This window comes from Phalaenopsis equestris, unplaced genomic scaffold (assembly GCF_001263595.1).
Source record: "Phalaenopsis equestris unplaced genomic scaffold, ASM126359v1 Scaffold000075, whole genome shotgun sequence".
NCBI classification, from domain to species: Eukaryota; Viridiplantae; Streptophyta; class Magnoliopsida; order Asparagales; family Orchidaceae; genus Phalaenopsis; species Phalaenopsis equestris.
Genome location: NW_018164517.1, coordinates 216452 through 238674, shown reverse-complemented (window position 1 = coordinate 238674; position 22223 = coordinate 216452). Strand labels below are relative to the sequence as shown.

The following is a 22223-nucleotide window of genomic DNA, read 5'->3' as shown; positions in this document are numbered from 1 at the left end:
TACAATAAAAAAATGTTTCAAATTTGAACCAATCCCCTTTGCACACCTCCATGTCCGATTTCGTTAAAGATTCCTACCCTTTGAAATTCCTTGAAGATAATTTTTCTTGATTTTTATCGAGAGTCTTCTTAGGTGACTTTGGTCATTTAATATGTAATTAACTATAGGAGCTTGCCCTTATAGGAAGTATGTCCGAACCCAACTTAATATAAACCCTATTTAATCTTTTATATTAAATATGGGAACTTGTCGGCAAATAAAAAAGTTTCGTAGACCAAACGGACGTCATAATTTCCTTAGTTTATTTGATCGAGCCTCATCCTCAAGTCTTGTATTTATCCTTCGGGATAGATACAGGATTTGAGGTACAGTGCTCTTTCATTTTAAACTATGAAAAATATGGGGTCAGTTTGATTTCATACTTCAACGTCCTTCCAAAGCGGGCGACGGGATTTCGATTCTGATGACCGACAGCTTATTACGGGCAACTCCCCACAAACCAACCCGAAATAGTGCCGACAGCGCTAAACGAACTGGCCAGCATGTTTCGACGAGTTGTTAGGTGACCACCTCAGGGAAGATGTTATCTACCACCATCTTATAAACCATAACATAACATCAACCTTCTTTAAGAGACACTCCCGATCGCAAACTATCCTACCGCTTTGGCTCCATTGACAATTTTACAGGAGTCTAATGAGGATTTACATACATATCATATTTTAAGGGATGGTAGGGCTTATATTATGTGCAAATTAGGATGTTTTCTAATTTTAGATACCATCGGATCACATGTTCACTTAGAATATATAACATTATTGGAGAATATGGAGGAATTTGGAAGATATTCTTTAGGCAGAACGGTGCTGACACAGCTCTTAAGATAATTAAATTTATCAACTATGCCTACCCTTGTCACGATTAATGGGTGTTTGTACTTGCTTCAAGTGTGCTGGGAGCACTCGCATGTTGGTAAGCCCACTCTTTATGTCCTGAATGTCCATGAATTATCAAGCAAATTACTCGCATTCAAGTACAAAATTAGTTTCTACATTTATATATACACACACAACTTTTTTAATTAGATTCATCTCATTTATTTAAATAACATGTAGATGGAATGAAAAGTGGATACGCCAAGTGCCAGCTGGAAATTTTAAAATGTATAGAGATAAACTTGATGGAAATACTCATTTTATTTTTACTCCCATATTTTGTAATATCTTTATATTAAATATGATTAAATTTATAACTTGATAAATTGTGTGTGTTTGTGTGTGTGAACTAGAGCGTAAGCGTGCGTGTGTGCATGTGTTTGTGTATGTGTATGTATGTATATATATGTTATATAACATATCTTTTTAGAACATAGATATTTGGACTACTAGTATTCCACTAATAACCTGAAAGTGTGTCATGGGGCACCTTTCAGATCGTGTTATGCGACAGTTTTCTAGTATAGTGATTGAACCCATGGAATGAGATTTAAAAAGAGCCAGTGTGTGAGGTTAAGTATGAGTTGATTGGGTACAAGATCACCATAATTATATCGAGAAATGAAATAATCTTCGGGCGTATATAATATCATTAAACCCTTTGAGAGGAGACAAGGAAGAAGAGCTGGCTCATTATTTACCATAATATCAATCTTAGGCATCACTCTATTTAGTAAAGTCTCCTACTCTCCTACTACCCCTATCACCAGGAGAGAGAATAGTGGAATGTTTTTAATATATTTTTTAACTTCTACTAATTTAATTTATTATGATACATAATAATAAATTAATTTTTTCAATTATACAAATGGATTACTTCATTCATAATGAAGACATCACAAAAATATTTGGAGGGGATCATGGCGGAAGTGCTAACTCCATAAAACAGGGGTATGATGAGATACTGGAGCTATCATGCAAAGTGAAACAATCAATCCATATTGATTATATTGCATTTGATTGAACAATTGGGCATGATTTCTAAGTGGGGCGATCTCATAAAACAGATGTCAGACGCATGACTCCCGCAGATCAACTTCTGATGCTCCACGTCTTCCACTTCTACGAGACGATCAATAGCAGAGGCTCCAAGAAGATCTTCAATTATCAAAACATGTGAATCTACCATAAATGAGTCCCACAAACAACCATATCCAAAATCATCTGCTTATGCTTATGTTGTTCAATCAATATTTTCAGAACCCTCAAGCCACGCGGGACCACTGACATATGAGGATTATCATATGCTTACAGTGGACAGCTTCTATTGGTAAAAACATGAATTTAAATTTTAAGAACATTCCCATGTCCGCGCATACTTCTGATGGAGACCTAAATTTTTATGCATCTCAACCTTATACACCACCATATCTCATGAATGACTAAAATTAGTGGACGACACGCCGCGTTATGAATCACGCAGTTGAAGACAATGATGTTGAAAAATTTCAAGGCTATCAATTACGAAATCAACCACCACAACCATCGCATCGATGTCCACTGAGCTTGGGTGTCATTCCACCCTAGTGCAAAAGATAATATCATTTTGTAACATGACATTACAATGATATATTAATATGAAATAAATTTTGCGAATTTCATTTATTGTTAGTTCATTTTGTTCATATATACTTTTTATTAATTTAAAATTATTTAAATTTTATTTACTATGATAAAAAATTATAATTTATTTAAAACATTAGGTAATATATGTTAAAACTTAAATTATATAAAATATTATAATTATATATCATCAATTATTTTTTTATACTATTTTAATGAAAATGTCCTCAAGGAGAGCGCTTTATGCTTCAGCTTATTTTTTTCACATAAAACGCCCCCAATAGGAGCGTTCAAGCTCCCCTTAAATATTTATTTAATTTTGTTCATGCTCCTTTCGTTTTAAAAATTTCATCTTTGCATTCGAGTTCAGTTCAATCTAGAGCCAGTCTGAAATCTGTCCCGGTTTGCCTGCCTTTGAGAACCGTTATTCACCATAATATCATAATTACATTATTTCCCCATTCATAAATAAGAAGGCTCATCATATTTTTATAATCATTCACAACAAAATATTTTATTCTATCAATTATCTCCAAATGCACCCACAATCTCGTATTGATTTGCATTTGCACCATAATGAATATGGTCTTTGCATCCATTACAACATACATAGCATGCCCCAGCCTTGCCTCACCTGAACTGCTTCAATTAGCTTTCAATTTCTACCAGATTGAGAAAAAGAACAGACATTATTCATTGCCAAAAAAAGCTTACCAGATGAAAGTTTAAATTCAACCATTTATATTACTGGAATCAGCATATCTGCAAAATTTGGCAACATGGTTTCAGAGAGAGTACATACAACTTATAAAAAATGAAATCAGATGTAATAATAGTTAGACGCACCTTCGCATCACTTTTGTTTCCTACATTTGCTTTTAGAAACATGTTTGGTTGATACATTTTTATATTTTTTTAATATTTAATTTTTAAAAACATATCAACTGTTTTTTAAAACACTAAAAACAACTAAAAGATATATTTGTGCTTTTAAAAACAATATGTTTTAATTTAAATGAAAACATAGATAAAATAAAAATAAAATAGAATGAAAGACAAATGATAAAAGTGGTCTGAAATGGCTACCATCTTCATCAGTGTTATCAGCATGGTGTAATTTTGAATGCTTCAAACCATGTAAGGCCGTTGGGGTAGCAGAAGATTGTAGAACTTATCCTTCAAGAAGAAACTCCTCCCCTTGCTATCAACGGCCTTCTTCCACCCACACCAACCACCATTTACAATTTTCTTTATATCGTCATTTCCTGTGTAGTGTGGGTCTAAGATAAGAAAGGCGCAATCCCCATTAGCTTCATTGTAGTCAACTCCCAACAACGTATAAGCAAGAACACCTCCACCTGTAAAATCATGCTTGCAATTAATAATTGTATAAATAGAATATTATATTATCACAGAGAGAGAGAGAGAGAGTACAAAAAAAACTTTGTGGTTCTTCGATGCCTTAAAAGAGAAGGCAAACACTACATACCTATCATCACAGGAGTTCCTTGTGACTCAAAATGCATGGCAAGCTCTCGACATTTCTCCGGAAGCTCCGCCCCAGACCGCAAATTCATAATCTTGCAGCTAACCTGTTTCAACAGACAACCTTGGTTTCTCAACCACGATAATTCTTTTGGAAAGCGGGCTAGTTTTGCAATAATAGATAATGTTTAATCATTTAGTGGTCAGTAATTTGAAGAACTAGAAAATTTCGATATCACCAGCAATCCAGATCAAATGTAAATGCTGAGAAAGTGATAAAGAAGCTATTGTCAATGGAAGAAAAACAGTAAAACATGTGATTAATCTGCTCTTGCAAGAAAACTAAATTTTTCATTAATGTTCAGTTCGTTGTCTGAAACCCAGAGGAAATTGGATTAGAAAAAGTAGATTTAGAAATCTCAACAAGCAGGGAGGCCATTATTAGATGTGCTGTGCTGATATAAGTAACTTGTGTAAATTTAAATATCTCAATCCAATGAGAATAATAAAGCAATTGATCATGTCATTCGCAAACTTTTACATTTGTCCAGTTAAATTGTTACCCAGTAATCCTCTTATTAGTCTACTATAAGCGAATTTCTGCATAGCATTGAAGTTGAGTTCACATACCCCTTACCTTTCATGGGAATACAGAATACAATTGAAATCCCTTGCAACTGACCAAAGTCCTGTAATGGAATCTAAAAAAATGGCTTAATTAATGTCATAGGTTCCTTCTCAGCACTCTTAAAAAACTAAGCATTGGCAACCATACAAACAGGCGGCAATGATATTCAAAATTAACTTATATAAATAATATAAATTTTAATTATCTTAGGACATCCAAATTTATTTGAGCATTTTGGCAACCTATCATGAAAACCTAAAAATCTGCCAAGGAACTATAATTTTATTTGCTGAGCCAAGGGCCCAACACCACAAATATTTGAAGCTTATTCATATAAAAAAGAGACTTAAATGATCTTAAGGTTATTTACATGAGGCCAATTTAGTTTAAGCAATCAAATGTATTTAATTTAGTCCCTCAACTTCTCAAATATGATCCAAAGCAGTCCCTCTGGTTGGATTATTTAGATTAACTTTGAGAAATCAATAAACTATTATGGATTAGAATTAAACAGGTAATGAAATAAATTAGATACATTAGATAGTCTGGAATTAAAATGGCCCTCATAGATAGTTCAGGATTATTTTGACATTTTTCTTGATTCATACGTACAATTTTCCCAAGTCTCCTCCAATCTACTAAATTAAAAATTCCCCTAGTATTCCATACCAATGCTTTAATCATTTAGAAGTGATCCTTTGTAATCTGGCTTTTGACGGTCTCTGCGTAGACAGGAAAGAAGTAGGACAGAGAAAAGAAAGTCGAATACCCGACATCCTTTATTAGCCGAAATCTGGCCTCTAATTAAGAGTTTTCAATAAGAAAAAACATGGAAGAAAAAATTATACCCTAGTACTAAAAAAAGGCTATTTTGCAGTCATTTTTTCATTTAAAGAAATTGTTGAATCCACAACAGCAATCGATGGATTATTGCCTTCCAATAAAGCAGCGATCACATCCTCCACCTCAGAATTATGTGGGCTATCATTCTTTCTTGAGAAACAGCATACAGGAACCCATTTATTATCACAGCTCCCATCCATCTAGGGACAATTGCTACCAACTGCAATACCATTGAATATCTGCTGCCCAACAACCACAAGATGTCATACCATAAAGGGAGGGGAAGGCCTTTTCAAAAGTTGTTTTCAAAGAGAGGTCTAACCACTCCCTTGGTTAGGACACTGACAGTTCGATCAAGGAGAGAATATATAGATACACAGTTGTCCATTTTATTATTATGATTATTATTATTATTTTATGAATTTTCCAATTCACCTTTATATCTTTTGATCGGATCATGATGGGTAAGTTATTGGCAGGTTTACTGTCATGATATGCTATCATATTAGTTTTGATAGTTACATGAAGCTCTTGCATGAACAATATTAATTTACTAATCCCATCGGCCAATGATGTTAGTTCCACATCTTCACTACTCCTAGTCACAACATTTTATTCTTACCTTCTACAAGACACAAGATTACTCCAAATATAAGTATAATATCCTAAATTAGATATTTCATCCATTATAGACTCAGACCAATCGGCAAAACTATAAGTTACTATGATCCTGGATTCTTCCTCTTAAAGAAAAGCTCCACATCAGAATTTTCTTCTAGGTATTTGAATATCCTTATAAAAACATTCATGTGTACTTTATGAGAGACATCATTAATTGATTTAACATGCTAATAACAAAGGCTAATTCAGAAGCTAAGTCAGATCTGATATAAGCCAACCAAATGAGTTTTCCAGCCAAATATTGATATCATTCATTATGGATTGGACTACTAGAACTAACATAATTCAATTTCATGTCTAGGATCTATGAACGTGGCAATAAGTTTGTTTGAAGTTGAGCCAATTTTTTTCAAGAGATCTAGAATATATTTTCGTTGACAAATTGTAAGATGAAATTTATTTCTAGAGATTTTCATTCCAGAGAAAAAACTTGATTTCCAAGATTTTTACATTAAATTCCTCAGCAAATTATTTGTGCAAACTTTTCACCTCCAAATCATGATCTCCTATACAATGATATCAACAATCCATACAGTTAGAATAGTAGACTAACCTTCCATGCATTTGTAGAATAATGCGTTATCAGAGTAAGACTATTTCTATCCTAACAACTGAAATCAGAGGAGCTTATTGGAGCCTAAAAAGAGATTTTTTTTAATTTTTATGCCAAGCTTATTTCCCCATTATCATTGTATTATCAACCATGTAAACATTGTCATTTAAGTCATCATTCAAGAATACACTTTCAACTTGGGGCGTAAACGAACCAAACACGAACTAACAGAGCTCGTGTTCGTGTTCGATTCGTTTGAAATTACGTGTGTTTGAAATAGGCTCGTGTTTGAAATTATTCGTGAAGTTACTGTTCGTATTCGGTTTGAATTATTTGAAATATGTTTGAAATGTTTTAAATGTTCAAATTGTTCAAGTTGTTTGAATTATTCGAATTGTTTGAATTTATTTGAAATCTTCTAATATTGTTTATATTGTTTGAATTGTTCAAATTCTTCGAAATCTTTCAAAAGCTTGAACCTATATGAAATTAATGTTTAAACCTGTATGAATCACAACATAAATGCAAAATAGTCGAAGCACAGCTCACAATAAAACCATAATATCATATATGTTCCATACAAATTTTAGATCTAGAGACAATATGCGAGATTTCCCTCCCAAAAACTTGGTTTCATTCAAAGAAACTAAATACATCTAAAAGAAATATAAGAAAATTTAAGCTAACAACGAACCTGAAGATAAATACGAAATTATACAATTTAATATAACCTAAGAGGCGAACCTGAATATCAGATTATAATTTATAGGATTTAATTTTTTTAAATATGACAAATTTTTAGATTATATAATTATTCTTAAAATATGATAATTTTTTATAAATAATTATTTTAAATTATCTTATATTTCGAATAATAACGATCCGAACACGATCGAAAAAATTACTGTTCATGTTTTGTTTGTTTATAAAACGAACGAAAATAAATTGTTCGTGTTCGTCTCATTTGCTTATCGAACTAATCGAACACAAACTCCTCAACGAGCCGAACATGAACTGTTTGTGAACAAGAAGCTTTTTTTATAGCCTTAATTTCAACGTCTAGTTCAAACAATGGGGAGTCCAGGAAGATTGATTGCTGCTGAGAAAAGGACCCAGATGATATTAAGTTTAGCTAAAAGATTATGGGTTTCAAAATAATTAATTCCATAAATTTAGCTAAATCTTTTTCAACCTGTCATGTTTCATACCGCTTAAAGTATCCTTCAAACCGATTTTTCATGATAAAGACCAATTTACAACTCACAAATATGAAATCTTTAGGTCTATGAATAACTTAGCATATTCCATTTTTTCAAGAGCTTTTATTTCTTTTCTTACAACCAATTTTTTCCAATTTATTAAAAGCCTCTTCCAAAACATTGCCATCTGAATTTTCAAAGTTTGGATAAGACTGCATGTGAACTACGCATTAATGAGCTACTCGTAGCTTAATCAAATAATATCTTATTCATAGTCAGTTGATTAACTGATCAAATAAGCTTAAAATTTTATAATGCTCGATGTTAAATGAACAAACTTGAACAACTTATTGCTCAAATCATTTTAATCATAAACAACATTGTGAATAAGGATTAAGACGTGATATCATGCTAGATATAAAACTCTATTAAGACTATTAACTCAATTAAGGCTTGATAGAAAGCTTGGTTAAGAATCGTTCGTAATCATTTGAATTATATCACTTGATTAGGTATTTAGTCATGGATTATTTGAATGAATTATAGTATTATTTATAAACTAGAAGGAATTAAGTTGAAAAGTTGAACTTGTAACTCACGTGCCCTTGCGAGAGGTTGTTCAAAATCACATTTTTTTAAAAAATTGATGAAAATTTAAAAGAATTGACTTCTTAAGGCTTAATAAGCTCAACTTATTACAAGAAGAGATTTACAACAATAGCAAGTAGCCTTTATCACACTAAGTGTGGTCGGCTGCATTAATCCTTTTTGTCCATTGTGTCTTATTGAGTTTAGTGTATTCATTTGATTCTAATAGATTAAGGTTAATTTTTAAACAATATGCCCACGTCTTTTTAGATCTGCCTTTGGCTTTCTTAACATAAGTCGAATCTAAAACATCTACTCTCTGAATCGAATCATCAGATGATCGTAGTTTAACGTGACCAAACCATCTAAGACAACTCACTCTAATATATTCTTCCACTGGAGCTACACCAAGCCTTTCACGGATAGATTCGTTTCGCATTTTATCTCTAAGTGTCAAGCCACTCATCCACCTAAGCATTCTCATCTCAACCGCACTTAACTTTGTTTTATGCTTCTCTTTTAAAGGCCAACATTTGGCATCATAAATCATTGCAAGTCTTGCCACCATCTTGTAAAATTTTCTTTGTTTTCATGATTCTCATCTTATAAAATACTTGGCCAATCCTCCTCTTGTTCCAACAAAAGTAAAAACAATAGTATAAATCTTTAATAACTTAAATATAAGTCAATTCAACACATTTCTTCCCTAGAACTCTCCAAAGAACATATCTTAGAACCTTATCGTCAGCTTTCTCTAAATCAATAAAAATCATATGTAGAGCATCCTAATTCTCTTTGTACTTCTCCATCACACCTCTCAATAAATGCATAGCTTCCATAGTATACTTGTCCGGCATAAATCCAAACTGATTATGATAAGTTTTTGTATCACGTCTTAACCCATGTTCAATTACCCTCTCTCACAATTTTAAAGTATGACATATTAACTTAATTCATCTATAATTTGCACACTCTTGTGCATCCCCTTTATTCTTAAAAATAGGGACCAAAATACTCTTTCTCCACTCCTCAGACATCTTTTTAGTCTTTAAAATAATATTATAGAGTTGGTAAGCAAAGAAGCTCCCAAATCTCATAAATATTTCCACATTTCAATTCAAATATCATCAGATACTACTGATTTTTCACTCTTAATTTTTTTTAGTCTCCTAAACTTCCATTCTACCAATGCGATAGTAAAAATAAAATATTTTACTGTTATTAAAAATATTAACATCACTAAGAACAATCATATTTTCAAAAACTTCAATAAAAAAAACCTTACCCACCTATGTTGAATATCTTTCTCTAACAAAAATACATTTTGATTTTCATCTTTAATACACCTTACTTGAATTAAATTTTTACTTTTATTTTCTCTTTGTTTGTGGCTAGTTTATACATTTATTTTTCACTCCCTTTCTTATTTAATTTATTTTATAGATCACTAAAAGAAGAATTCTTACGTCACAAATTATTCTCATAGACTCCATACGGGTCACCTTATATTTTTCTCATTTCTCTAAACTTTTACATTTAAACTAAATTTTATAACACAACTTCTTACATTTTATCTTTTCTTATATATTATTTCATCACCATTTTTATCTATAAAAACTTTTCGTTTTGATTCTCGAAGTACATATTTTGTCACTTGTTTAATAGTGACAGTTCCTTTATCCCACATAAAATTAGTTTCTTCATGAACATCATAAATTTTCAAATCTTGAAGTTTACTCATAAAAATAATTTCATTTGTGTTTTTTAGGTGCCCTATCTAATCCTATGATAATATTTCATTGTATTATTTATCTTAGAGCTCCTCTTAAAATCCAAAACTAATAATCATTATTGAGTACTTAAATTTTCACTTGGAATAACCTTACAATCTTTACATTCTAACGATTTATTTTTCTAATAAAAAAATAATCAATTTGTTTTTTATTAGATTCATTCATATAAATAATAATATGCTCATCTCTTTCTTAAATAAAGTATCAGCAAAAACATCATATACTAAAGCAAAAATCTAATATGATTCTACCTTCTTCATTAATCACTCTAAAACCGTAACCACCATGAATATTTCTAAAATCTTCTACCACTCTACTAACATGTCTATTTAAATCTCCTTTAATAAAAATTCTTTCTTCATAATGTATTATTTATATTAATCTTCTAAGACGTTCTAGAATTTTTCTTTTGAATCTATATTTAAATCTACTTAAGGAGCATAAGCATTAAACATTAAAAATTTTAGTATCAACAATAAACTTTAAGGCTATAATTCTATCTCAAATTTTATTAATTATTACAATATTATTTTCAAATTCTTATCTATAATTACACCTACACCATTTCTAATGCGACACCTACCTGAATACCAAAGTTTAAAACTTAAGCTATCAATCTACTTTGTCTTTTCTCCAACCCATTTAATATCTTAAATTCGTAAGATATTTATCTTTCTATGAAACATAATATCTACTAACTCCATCAATTTACCTGGGAGAGTAACTATATTTCAAGATCAAATCCTAATATTAGTTTCAAGGACCAACTTATTTGCTAGCATCCATCCATAAAGTGGGAACTTTTACTTATTTAAAAATATTTCTGAGCGTCGTTATAGCGGCCCTAGCATATTTTTCACTTATATTCATATCAACAGTGCATCATTTCCAAGGGACTCCCAAGCATTTAAACAATGATTTAAAGTATTCAAGTCATAATTTTTTGACAAAAATTTTGCGCTAGTTTTCAACCACCTAACGCACTACTTTTCGTATATGGCGATTGGGACCCAAATAGCAGTGTCACAAGACAAGATTTAAAGCTTTTTAAATAAAAATTTTATTTTTTAAGTTTAATAAGATTACTCTTTAAAGCTCAATACTTGGTTCAATAAAGTTTGTTTATGTTTTTAAACGGGTAGCTTGTTTAAAGCTTGTGGATCACAAATAAACCATGCTCAAAACAAGCTTAAAGCAAGTTGAAGAAAAATGAATTTAAATAAACCGATCTTGAACACTATCACACAAGCTCAAATCGAGCTCAAACTGTAGTTGAACATTATTTTGATAAAGGGCTCAATCTTAAACAACCCTTTGATAAGCTCTGCTTGTATGCAATCCTAAGATTGGAAACCAATTATTTTATCGAAATAAGTTAAGATATGAAGACAAATTTCTTTAGCCAGCTCATGTACCAAAATCCTATAAATTTATATCTAGCATCCACCACCTAATGTTTATATTATGCTACCTATCATAAACTACCTAGCATAGTCAAGCTTGTTACCTGCCAACTTTAAGCAATATTTAACATCTAAAAAGATTGTAATTTTATGTTGAAACAACTCACAACAACAAGCAAAGAGAGAGGAAAGAGAGAGAAGGGAGGTGTGATGCAGGAGCTTCCCAGCATGAGACCCTTTCCACGATCCCGCTATAGTCTTGCGACCCTTGCTACAGTCCGGCGACCGCTTCAGCATCCAGACTAGATACAGTGAAACTTTGGCAGCATGGACCGGTTCATACCAAGATTCTGAGGGCTAGTCGACATTCCTTATGTGGATTTGATGCCTCTTTTCAGCAGTGATCCTAATTATCTAGAGTTTATATATTTGATTCATGTGCTTAGGTTTTTAATTTTGTTGTATGTTTTCTGTCGAGACAACCGTTGGCATCCTTTCTCTCTCCCATCTTAGGGCTATATCCAATAGCGGGTGGTGCTCCGACTATAGCTCGTCAAAGGTTGTGATTTTCTTTCAAGGGATCAAGTGGTACTCTGACTATAACTCGTTCCGACTGGGCATTTATCTTCGACTTCCCATCCCCCGCAACCCACCCCTCCCTGCCAACGCTGCCTTTCGTCACTGTCGTAACCATTGGACAACACTTCTGTTGTCTTCCTGCAACTCCAGCCACCAGCCACCACCCACCACCCACCACCCACCACTTCCTCCACCTGTAGCCATCCCTTACAGCCACTCCCACCTTGTTGTCGTTCCCAGAAAACAGTGCAGCCGCTATTTTTACCTCAGCTCCCGGCCATCCAGGCCCCGATCCATCCATCCTCTCCCTCTCTACCCACTGTCCACTGCCATTCCAGCCCTTGAACCGCACCCCTGCAGCTTAGCCGCTGTTCCAGCACTTCTCTGCTGCGCTTGTTGTTCCCTCCACCCAAAACTATTCCCCGTGCCGCCTCACTGCTGTCCCAGCTACCAAAACCACCTCCCACAGCCTAGCTGCAGTCCTCACTTGCTGCCCCCACACCAGGCAACAGTCCTCTTGCTTTCATAGAGAGCACAGCCCTTCCCCTTCACTGCCCCTCGCTGTCCCAGCCCTCCGCTCCACCGCCAAAGCTCAAATACTCATCCTCTACTTCTACTACCAGATCAAGGATCATTCGTCATTACTTAGAGCATTTAACACTGTAGTCATTATCAATCTTAGCAACAATGGTCGATATCAGGACTCTTTTAACTTGAAAAAAATAGAGTTCTCATGCCCATGGATCTTGCAATGTCGACAATACAAAACGAGCAATTTAAATATTACAATCTGCTAGTATCCATGACTATCAGAACCAATCCAAACTAAGCTGCTCATTTCAGTAACATCAATCTCTAGTAAAACTTCCAAACAACAAATGGATGAGATAACTATTGTGGCATCGACTTCTGAACACTTTTCAAATATAGAGCCAAAAGAACACAGAATAGCATGACTGATGTGATACTCTAGTTTGTGTGATGGAAATCCAAACAGAAGTAACTGCAGGGTTCCTCTTTCGCAATGAAGAAAGGAGTCCACTTGATTATTTTCAAAGCTAAAACCGAGACATAATGCACATGACTGAAAAAATCAACAAGGTGTACTAAGAGCTTATTGTTAACAAAATAATCTCGTACTCCAATAACATAATCGCTGGTTTACCCCTGAAGGTCTTGGGTACATTGATGCCATCAGATGTCCATTAATCTAATTATTTGTGAGGGGTTATAGGAATGTTTTAAGTTTATCAGAAGCAGTAGGAGTAAGCCTTTCACCACAAGGGAAAGTGAGATTAGGTTGGGATCCCCAATATGTTGAGATTGGTAGAGCCCGGTCCACTGTTCAAATTGGCAGCTAATTAAATTGCTTCTTAATTAATGATTCCTTCCTTTGTAAAGCCCGCCTGGACTCTTAAATGTTTGGTCTCCGGCCTCCCTCCTCTTGACGAATTAAGGAAAGCAATATTAATTATTCTGCTTGGCCCGAATCTCACCTGTTTCTGCCAATGTACAAGATTTATTGAGATTGTGGAGCCCAGTCCACTGTTCAAATTGGCAGCTAATTAAATTGCTTCTTAATTAATGATTCCTTCCTTTGTAAAGCTTGCCTAGACTCTTCCATGTTTGGTCTCCTGCCTCCCTCCTGTTGACGAATTAAGGAATACAATATTAATTATTCTGCTTGGCCCGAATCTCGCTTGTTCCCGCCTTCTCCTTGATTTCGTGAATATTGAAGCCCTTGCCTAGATGGGCCGAAGAAAAGGAAGAATAAATTGGAGCAGGGAGTCAATCGCACTGCACCACTCCCCCCTTTGCGGTTCTCTTCGGCAATTGGCTTACGACAGCAAAAGAAGAGCAAGGAAATTGCAAGTTTTATGCTCCCTCGTTTGGTGTCTTTGGCTGCGACACTCGGGTAGAGAGATAAAGAGAGAGGAGAGAGAGAGAGAGAGAGAGTCTTTTCTTATAATCGTCGAGGCGATTGACAGTGTGTAATCCTCAAAACAATAAAATCTTCTGCAACTCCGTGGACGTAGGCAATTTGTCGAACCACGTAAATCTGTGTATTGCTTGTATTTTGTGAATTTCTCGTTCTAATTTTTCGATTTATTGTTGTCATTTTTCACAACGCAATGAACTATAGTTTCACGGAAAGAATAGCACAAATTAAGAACTACAACTTTGGTTCAAAGGCAAAAACGAGATAACCCAACATCATGGAGCAAAGAAAAAGGATAAAACAACATGGACACTGCTCAACATAGATGTTCAGTGTCACTGGTCTTAGAGAAGAGACCTAGACCAATGGAACCAAGTGCCAACCAACAAAAACAAATTTATAAAGGTTAAAGTCTCTTCAGAAAGCCACAAATCAACAAGATCACCAATCATTCAATCCCACCGCAATGTAATTAGATCACCAATCTTTCAATCCCACTACAATGAAAAATACATCGCACGACAACAAGATTTGTAATGGTTTTCATCAATGCTGCACATGTTTGTGAGCCATAAAGCACCCAAATCTCCAATGGTTTTCAACACGCACGTTTTGTGAGGTCATTGCCTGCAGCTCATGCAACATTCACTCCAACCATAGCTTTGTCACCTCTCAGACCTCTGAACTTTTTGTCTTCCAATAATCCACCATGTCCTTCACTGGCTCTCACCGTCCTCTCTGTGAGCTGATTTACAGTGCCACATGAGAAGTTATTGGCTCAGCTTGAAATCATAACTACACATTTTCTCCCACGGAGAACTTAAAGTCCCCAAGTATTTGGGATAAAATTAATGACAATTATTATGATATTACAGTCTATAAGAAGCAAAATAGATGATAGAAAGCCAATCCATGATCTACAAACCATAATTTTAGTCTCTGAATAAATTAGAAACACAAATATTACGGTTCAGTTATATCCTATAGGTTCATTGCAAGATGTTTGTTTGACAAAGATTAAAATATCTTTATAAATAATTGTTTTCTTAAAGAAAAAACATTAAATCAAATGCTATAATCTTCATGGAGATTAAATTGCTTCCATCCACTGACCCTTCTTAATTAAGCAGAATCAGAACTAACAAAATTACATCTAAATCAAGTAGTAAGCCTAAAATCTAGATTACATAAACTGTAAATTATCAAGCTCTTGATCATTGAACAAAAATGTACTAGCCTTGTATAAAATGGGAATTCATACCCCAAGAAGTTTATCCAGGACAAATCCCAACTCAATTGCTCCAATCCATTCACGTGATCCTACAAAAGAGGGCTCCTTATCGCCAATATCAACAAGAGCCTGCTGAATTTCCCTGAAAATAAATGACAGTAACTAGAACAGCAAACAAAGCGAATCATGTAATTGGATTAAGTACTGTCCATAAGGCTGCATCCATTAAAAACTGTATGCAAATAAAGAATCTTCAAAAATAGTGACAACAAAAGCAGCTGTTAAAATGAAATATACATATTTACAAAAGAATGTGAGTGTAGAAATAGATTTACTCCATTTAAGACAAATGTGTTAAATAAAAAAAATTCACCTGTGGGAAGGAACGCCAATTGATGTGTAATGTTGAAGCCTAAACCAAGATATGATAGTTTGTAGAGAACGATATGCACATCCCCATCCCTAAAAAGATGAGAAAAAAAACTCATGGACCCAATAAATAACAAGAAAATTAAGCCTATTAAACTAGTAAAATGTAAAGGCTTCTAAAAGGGATAGAATAACAGGTAAATCAAGCAGAAATGAAATTTAATGAGAACATAAAAAATGTAGATGTGACAAAAAAAACAACGGGTTTACTATTAAAAAAATCATTTAAGTGGCTGGAAAGTAAAGTGAACCACCAAAAGGCATTAGGGTGTGTTCTGGTACCATGTAAAGAAAACAAAAATCAATGTTTCAGACCGCTACTCATTTAGCTAAAAACTATTAACTAGGAAAAAAGTTTGGTTTTCAGTTTGCCGAAAATAGATTCATAAACCACCACAAAGGGAATCTTTAATACCGCCCTCACAGTTTCCTTCTGATTTTACGATGGCACCAACAAGCAGTACAAATTGACAGTTGGACCCATCACGGAACAGCCTCACAGTAGAAACGACATGATTTCCTTACTGCATCAGTAACAGATATTACATTATATTAAACCCAAAAATCATATGAATACAAAGTAAGAAAAACAAAACACGTTCCACTTTTAATAAGCAGTCATTTTTTTATGGTGAGCCATGTTGCAACTGTATGCTTTCGCAGCATGGTCATGTAAGTCTTGACCTAGGTAACGCCCCCCACTCAGTTTTTAAAGTAAACTTTACCAGCCTCTCGGAAAATGTGCCATATTGATGCTAACCCAGGCAGAATTCATGATTAAAAATACCATGAAATATCACTTTGAATCAAAATTTGCCATCATTTGTACACCGGTTGATGGTGTAACTCTGGTCTGTAGAATCCTGCTGCAGAGATAATCGGGAGCTTTGTATGCAGAAATATGACTGTTTTCTATAAGGTTATAAACCAAAAGGAAAACAAGGATGTATTGCATGCCTATTTAAGTTTTAGTTCATTCATGGGGTCTTAATAAAGGTATTAACAAACATTCAAGGCGATGAACTAGGAGGCTCTAACATCAATTGGCCAAATCAAAAGCCAGGTTCAACTATTAAGCCAAACTCAAGCCCAATGTTGACCCCAACGTCCAACCCAATGACTCGGGACTTGGCTGAACCAGCTCAACCAGTTCAACAGAGGGCTGGACTGACCGGCTGATTCAATGGGCGGGAAGTACCTGCTGTAACTTATTCCGAGGTAATGACTACCTCTACCTACAACCACTCCTATTCCCTTCCCCTGCCCGTTGCTTTCATCTCAGCATCAAACTTTTCCTATTTTTGTGGCTGCCAGCCCACGTTCACCTTCAGCTGTTGTCGCCAATCTACCCGCAGTCCCGCCTGCTGCCACTGGCCACCCCCTCACCCTCTGTTGGACCCTCTGTTGCTGCCATCAGCTCCCTCCTGCCACTCCATCTGCTGCAGCCAGCCCTCCAACACCCTAGCATGCTACCGTCCCACCTTCTTAAACCCCCAACTGCTGGCACCACTTCCTCTTCAACCAAAACTGCTATCACCGCCCCTTCCAGCCACCTCCGCAGACAAGACCAACTCCATGCAGCTGTCCGGCTGGATTCACCACTTTTGTCCTCGTCCTAGGGCTTGTTTGTGCTTGTATTCTTTATTTCATGTTTTGAGAACATTTGTTGTGATTCTCTGTAAAGTTCCAGAAATAATATATATTTTTGTTTTTTGTCGTTTTCCGGGTTAATTCCGGTATTATTTGGTGTCGGAGCTAATCTAACCCAAGTCGTATCCTAAGGTTCCTTAGCATCCGCCATAACTAAAATTTTCTTCCCTACCACCAATACCCTTTCCTCTCTCATAAATCCCAAACCCTAACCATGTCATCATGGAGATACATATCGGACCCTACCTTGGATGAGATTACATTGGGAGATCTGTCGTCTTCAGCAAAAGCTTGCAAAGACTGATGATGGGACCAAGGAAAGATTACCTTCGACCGAGATTTGGAGAGTCGAAGGAAACAAAAAACAAGGATTTGAATATGTTCCATAGAGAAAACTCCAGTGATGAAGAATACAAGCCTCGATGCTTCGAAATTCAATATCAAAGAAGGTTGAGAGAGGAGATCACATATGAAGGACACAGGGATTTCGGTATCAAAGTGGATCTACCTGAATTCGATAAAAATATGGATCCAAAAAACTTTATAGATTGGCTGCAATCTTTTAAGCAGATCATGGTGTATAAGTGTCAGAGGATAAACAGATCAAAATAGCAGTCATCAAGTTGAAAAAGAGCACCTCCTATAGTGAGAAAACTTGCAGAGAAAGGAAAAGAGGAAACAACAATAGCATTACTAAGTGGGAAAAGATAACGAAAGAAATGCAGAAGAAATACATACGAGCCCATTACCACCAAGATATGTTTATGAGGCTCCACCACCTACAACAATGAGACTTATCAATAGAGGAGTTCACTGCATAGTTTGGCGAGTTGCAAATGAAGTGTGAGTTGGTCGAGTCAGAGAAACACACTACAGCCCGATACTTGGGGGGTCTGAAGACTGTTATTAGCAATGTAGTGCAGTTATGTCAATGGGAGATGTCCAAATATTAGCCTTGAAAGTGGAAAGACAATTGAAACAGAGCAGGCAAAAATCCTCATTCAGACAGCAACCCTTAGTCAAGCAATCACTTACAGCTACAACGACCGACAGCAAGACAAAACAGGGAAATGATAAGACAGATCTGATTGTAAAGAAGCTGGAAAAGATAGCTTGCCCAGTGCAGTGACTGCTAAGAGGTGTTTCAGCTGCCACGGCTACGGACACATAACCTTTAGTTGTCCCATAAGCCGAGTTATTTCATTCACAAATCAAGGCGTCGTTGAGGAGGTTGAGGATGAGAAATCAGAGGACACTCTAGAGGAAGAACTTCGGCTCCAGGATGACAAGGCAAAGAGGTTAGTCATACAGAGAGTTCTGCAGTTAGAGTCGCAGAGAGATCAGTCATGGCTGAGACGGTATCTTTCGCACCAAGTGTACAGTGAATGATAAAGTTTGTAAGTTGATTATCGACGGTGGGAGTTGTGAAAATATGGTGTCTACGCTGATGATGAAAAAATTGGGATTAGCTACATTGAAACACTCTTAATACTATTCTCTTACCTAAAAGGGGGAGATGAGACGTGGTTCTGAAGGACGCGTTGCATATTCTGTTAGAGAGACTTGGACAATTCGACCGTAAGACTCAACAGGATAACTTCAAGAATGCTTACTCCTTTAAAAAGGATGAGAAGCGCATCATGTTGTTATCTGTTAAGGATGCGAGAGGTGTAGACGATAGAGAGGAGAATTAGTCTCGAGGGCCACCTTCTTACAGTCAGTTTGAGATGCTCCGATGGCACTAACTTTAGTTCTGCTAGAGGGAACTGAGGAGAGTGAGATATCAGAACAACTATAACCACTACTACATGACTTCCAAGATGAGATGACCGACAATCTTCTAAAGTGATTATCGCCAATGAGAGATATTTAGCATGCAATAAATCTCATGCATGGATCAATGTTGCCAAACCGGCCTACTTATAGATTGAGATATATGAAGTACGAGGAGTTGCAGCGATAGGTAAAAGATCTCGTCATTAGAGGGTTGGTCGGAGAGAGTACCAGTCCAGTCCATGTGTAGTCCCCGCCCTGATGGTACCTAAGAAGGACATTTGTGGCGGATGTGCATCGATAGTAGAGCCATCAACAAGATTAATATCAAGTACTAATTTCTCATACCTCGCCTGGACAATCTCTTGGATCAGTTGCATAGAGCCACCTTGTTTTTCAAGATCAATTTAAGCAGTGGGTATCACTAGATCCGAATGAGGCCAAGAGACTAATGAAAGACTACTTTCAAGACACGAGATGATATACAAGTGGGAAGTTATGCACTTCAGATTATCTAACGCTCCTAACACTTTTATGAGTTTATGAATTAGGTATTTCAGGCCCATAATGAAAAATTTGTGGTGGTATGCTTTAACGATATTCTGGTATACATCCGATCCGAGGAGCACTTACAACACCTGAGGAAGGTATTAGAGGTGTTTCGAGAAAAAAAAATATATATGTTCATCCAAAGAAGAGCAACTTTTTGATAGCACATGTATGTTTTTTAGGTTATATCGCATCTAGTGCAGGCAATCTGATGGATCCTACAAAGATCGAAGCCATTGTGAGTTGGACCGCACCACAGTTGTTCACCAAGTAAGTTTATGAGACTAGTGTCATGTTATAGGTACTTCATCAGGAGCTTCAGTATTACCACCGCTCCCCTGATAGAACTTTTGAAGGGAGAGAAATTTCAATGAACAAAGGCAGCTCAAAATAGTTTCAAAGCACTAAAGGAGAAGGTGAACCCAATCTCCAGTCTTGGCATTACTAGATTTCAATAAGTTGTTTGAGAAAGAGTGTGATGCATTTGGCGTGCGGATAGAAGCATATATGGGCCAGGAGGGATCGCCCCAGCATCTTTTCAGTGAGAAGCTGAACAATCCCAGGAGGAAATACTCTATGTACAAGAAGTTTTATGCTATTATCAGAGCTCTTGAGCATTGGAGTCATTACCTACTGAAGAGCGAGCTCACATTGTTCACGGACCATTAAGCCTTGAAATTATTAAACAACCAGAGCAACTGAAAGGCCGACACACAACTTGGGTGGAGTTCTTAATGTCGTTCTAGTTCATGCTTAAGCACAAGACTGAAAGTTAGAACCGCGCCGCAAATGCATTGAGCCGTCGTCACTTGCTAACCCTAAACCCTAAACAAGCTCTAGTTGTAGGCCTTGACGTAGTAAAGGAGTTATACTTCGAGAAAATCTAGGATCAGTGTTAGGATAAATCTACTAGGCAGTACTACTAAGCTGATGGGTACTTATTGTACAGTGTTACGAGCCCATTGTTAAGGAAAGCAATAGTGGAAGACTTATAGGGCATTTTAGCAAGGACAAGACTCGCACTTGTGAGGGAACAGTTTTTTTGGCCCTTTCTAGTGAGAGATGTGGAGCGGCATATCAAATAAAGTCAAATTTGTCATGTGGCAAAAACCAGAGGACGAAATACAGGACTATACACGCAATTACCAGTACCAAAAGCGCCGCAAGTGGATGTCGGCATGGATTTTGTGGTGAGCTTTTTGAGGACACAGCGGAACAAGGATTCAATCATGATCGTGGTCGATTGATTCTGTAAGATGGCATATTTAGTCCCTGCCACAAGACACTAGAAGCATCGCATGTCGCCAACTTATACTTCAGAGAGATTGTGAGGCTGCACGGAATACTGAGGACCATCACTTCAGACAGTGATGTCAATTTCCTGAGCCACAAAGCTTCAATTCAATTCACAGCTCATCCATAGATAGAGAGTCAGACAGTGGTAGTGTACAGAAAAGTTGGAAATATGCTAAGATGCTTTGTTGGGAAGGATATTAAACAATCGGATATGATTCTAGCTCATGTCGAGTTTGCTTACAACAAATCTGTAAGTCAGACTACTGGATGCACCCCATTTAAGATTGTGTATGGGGGCAACCTGCTCACTCCACTTAAATTGGTACCGCTCCTGTCGACATTAAAGATTAGCGAGAATACTAAGGAATGTGTGCACAAGATTAAGAAACTCCATGAGGAGGTTGGAAAAAATCACTAAGTAGAATCTCAAATGCCAAACACAGGCAAACAAGACAAGAAAAAATGTGACCATTAAAGAAGAAGATCTAATGTGGATCCTGCTGTAGAAAGAGGATTCTCAATAGAACATTCAAAAAACTCAAGCCTACAGCAAATGAACCTTTCAAATTACTTTGGAAGCTGCATGATAATACCTATAAGATCGACTCCCCCCGCCCCTTCCCTTCAGACAATGATGTCAATTTCTTGAGCAAATTCACATCTCATCCACAGACAGAGAGTCAGACAGTGGTAGTGAACTGAAAAGTTGGAAATCTGCTGAGATGCTTTGTTGGGAAGGATATTAAATAATGGGATATGATTCTAGCTCATGCCTAGTTTGCTTACAACAAATCTGTAAGTCAGACTACTGGATGCACCCCATTTAAGATTGTGTGTGGGGGCAACCTGCTCACTCCACTTAAATTGGTACCGCTCCTGTCGACATTAAAGATTAGCGAGAATACTAAGGAATGTGTGCACAAGATTAAGAAACTCCATGAGGAGGTCGGAAAAAGTTCACTAAGTAGAATCTCAAAAACCAAACACACGCAAACAAGACAAGAACAAATGTGACCATTAAAGAAGGTCTAGCGTGGATCCTGCTG

The 22223-nt window shown here is 36.0% G+C and overlaps 1 protein-coding gene across 4 annotated transcripts in view; it reads right to left on the bottom strand.

Annotated features, from left to right (window-relative positions):
- Positions 1-2985: 2985 nt before the first annotated feature.
- LOC110019733 (probable Ufm1-specific protease) overlaps positions 2986-22223 on the bottom strand; it is a 53842-nt gene continuing 34604 nt past the window's right edge. For 2 of the 4 annotated variants that reach the window (XM_020717523.1, XM_020717526.1), the window contains exons 10-15: positions 15854-15942; positions 15511-15622; positions 4048-4150; positions 3645-3916; positions 3273-3320; positions 2986-3192 (exon numbers count right to left, since the gene is read on the bottom strand). In XM_020717523.1, coding sequence (XP_020573182.1) covers positions 3687-3916; positions 4048-4150; positions 15511-15622; positions 15854-15942 — 534 coding nt within the window. In that variant the 3' untranslated portion in view covers positions 2986-3192; positions 3273-3320; positions 3645-3686. Of the gene's footprint in view, positions 3198-3272; positions 3321-3644; positions 3917-4047; positions 4151-15510; positions 15623-15853; positions 15943-22223 lie in introns of all 4 variants that reach the window. The other 2 variants (XM_020717524.1, XM_020717525.1) reach the window with 2 other exon arrangements.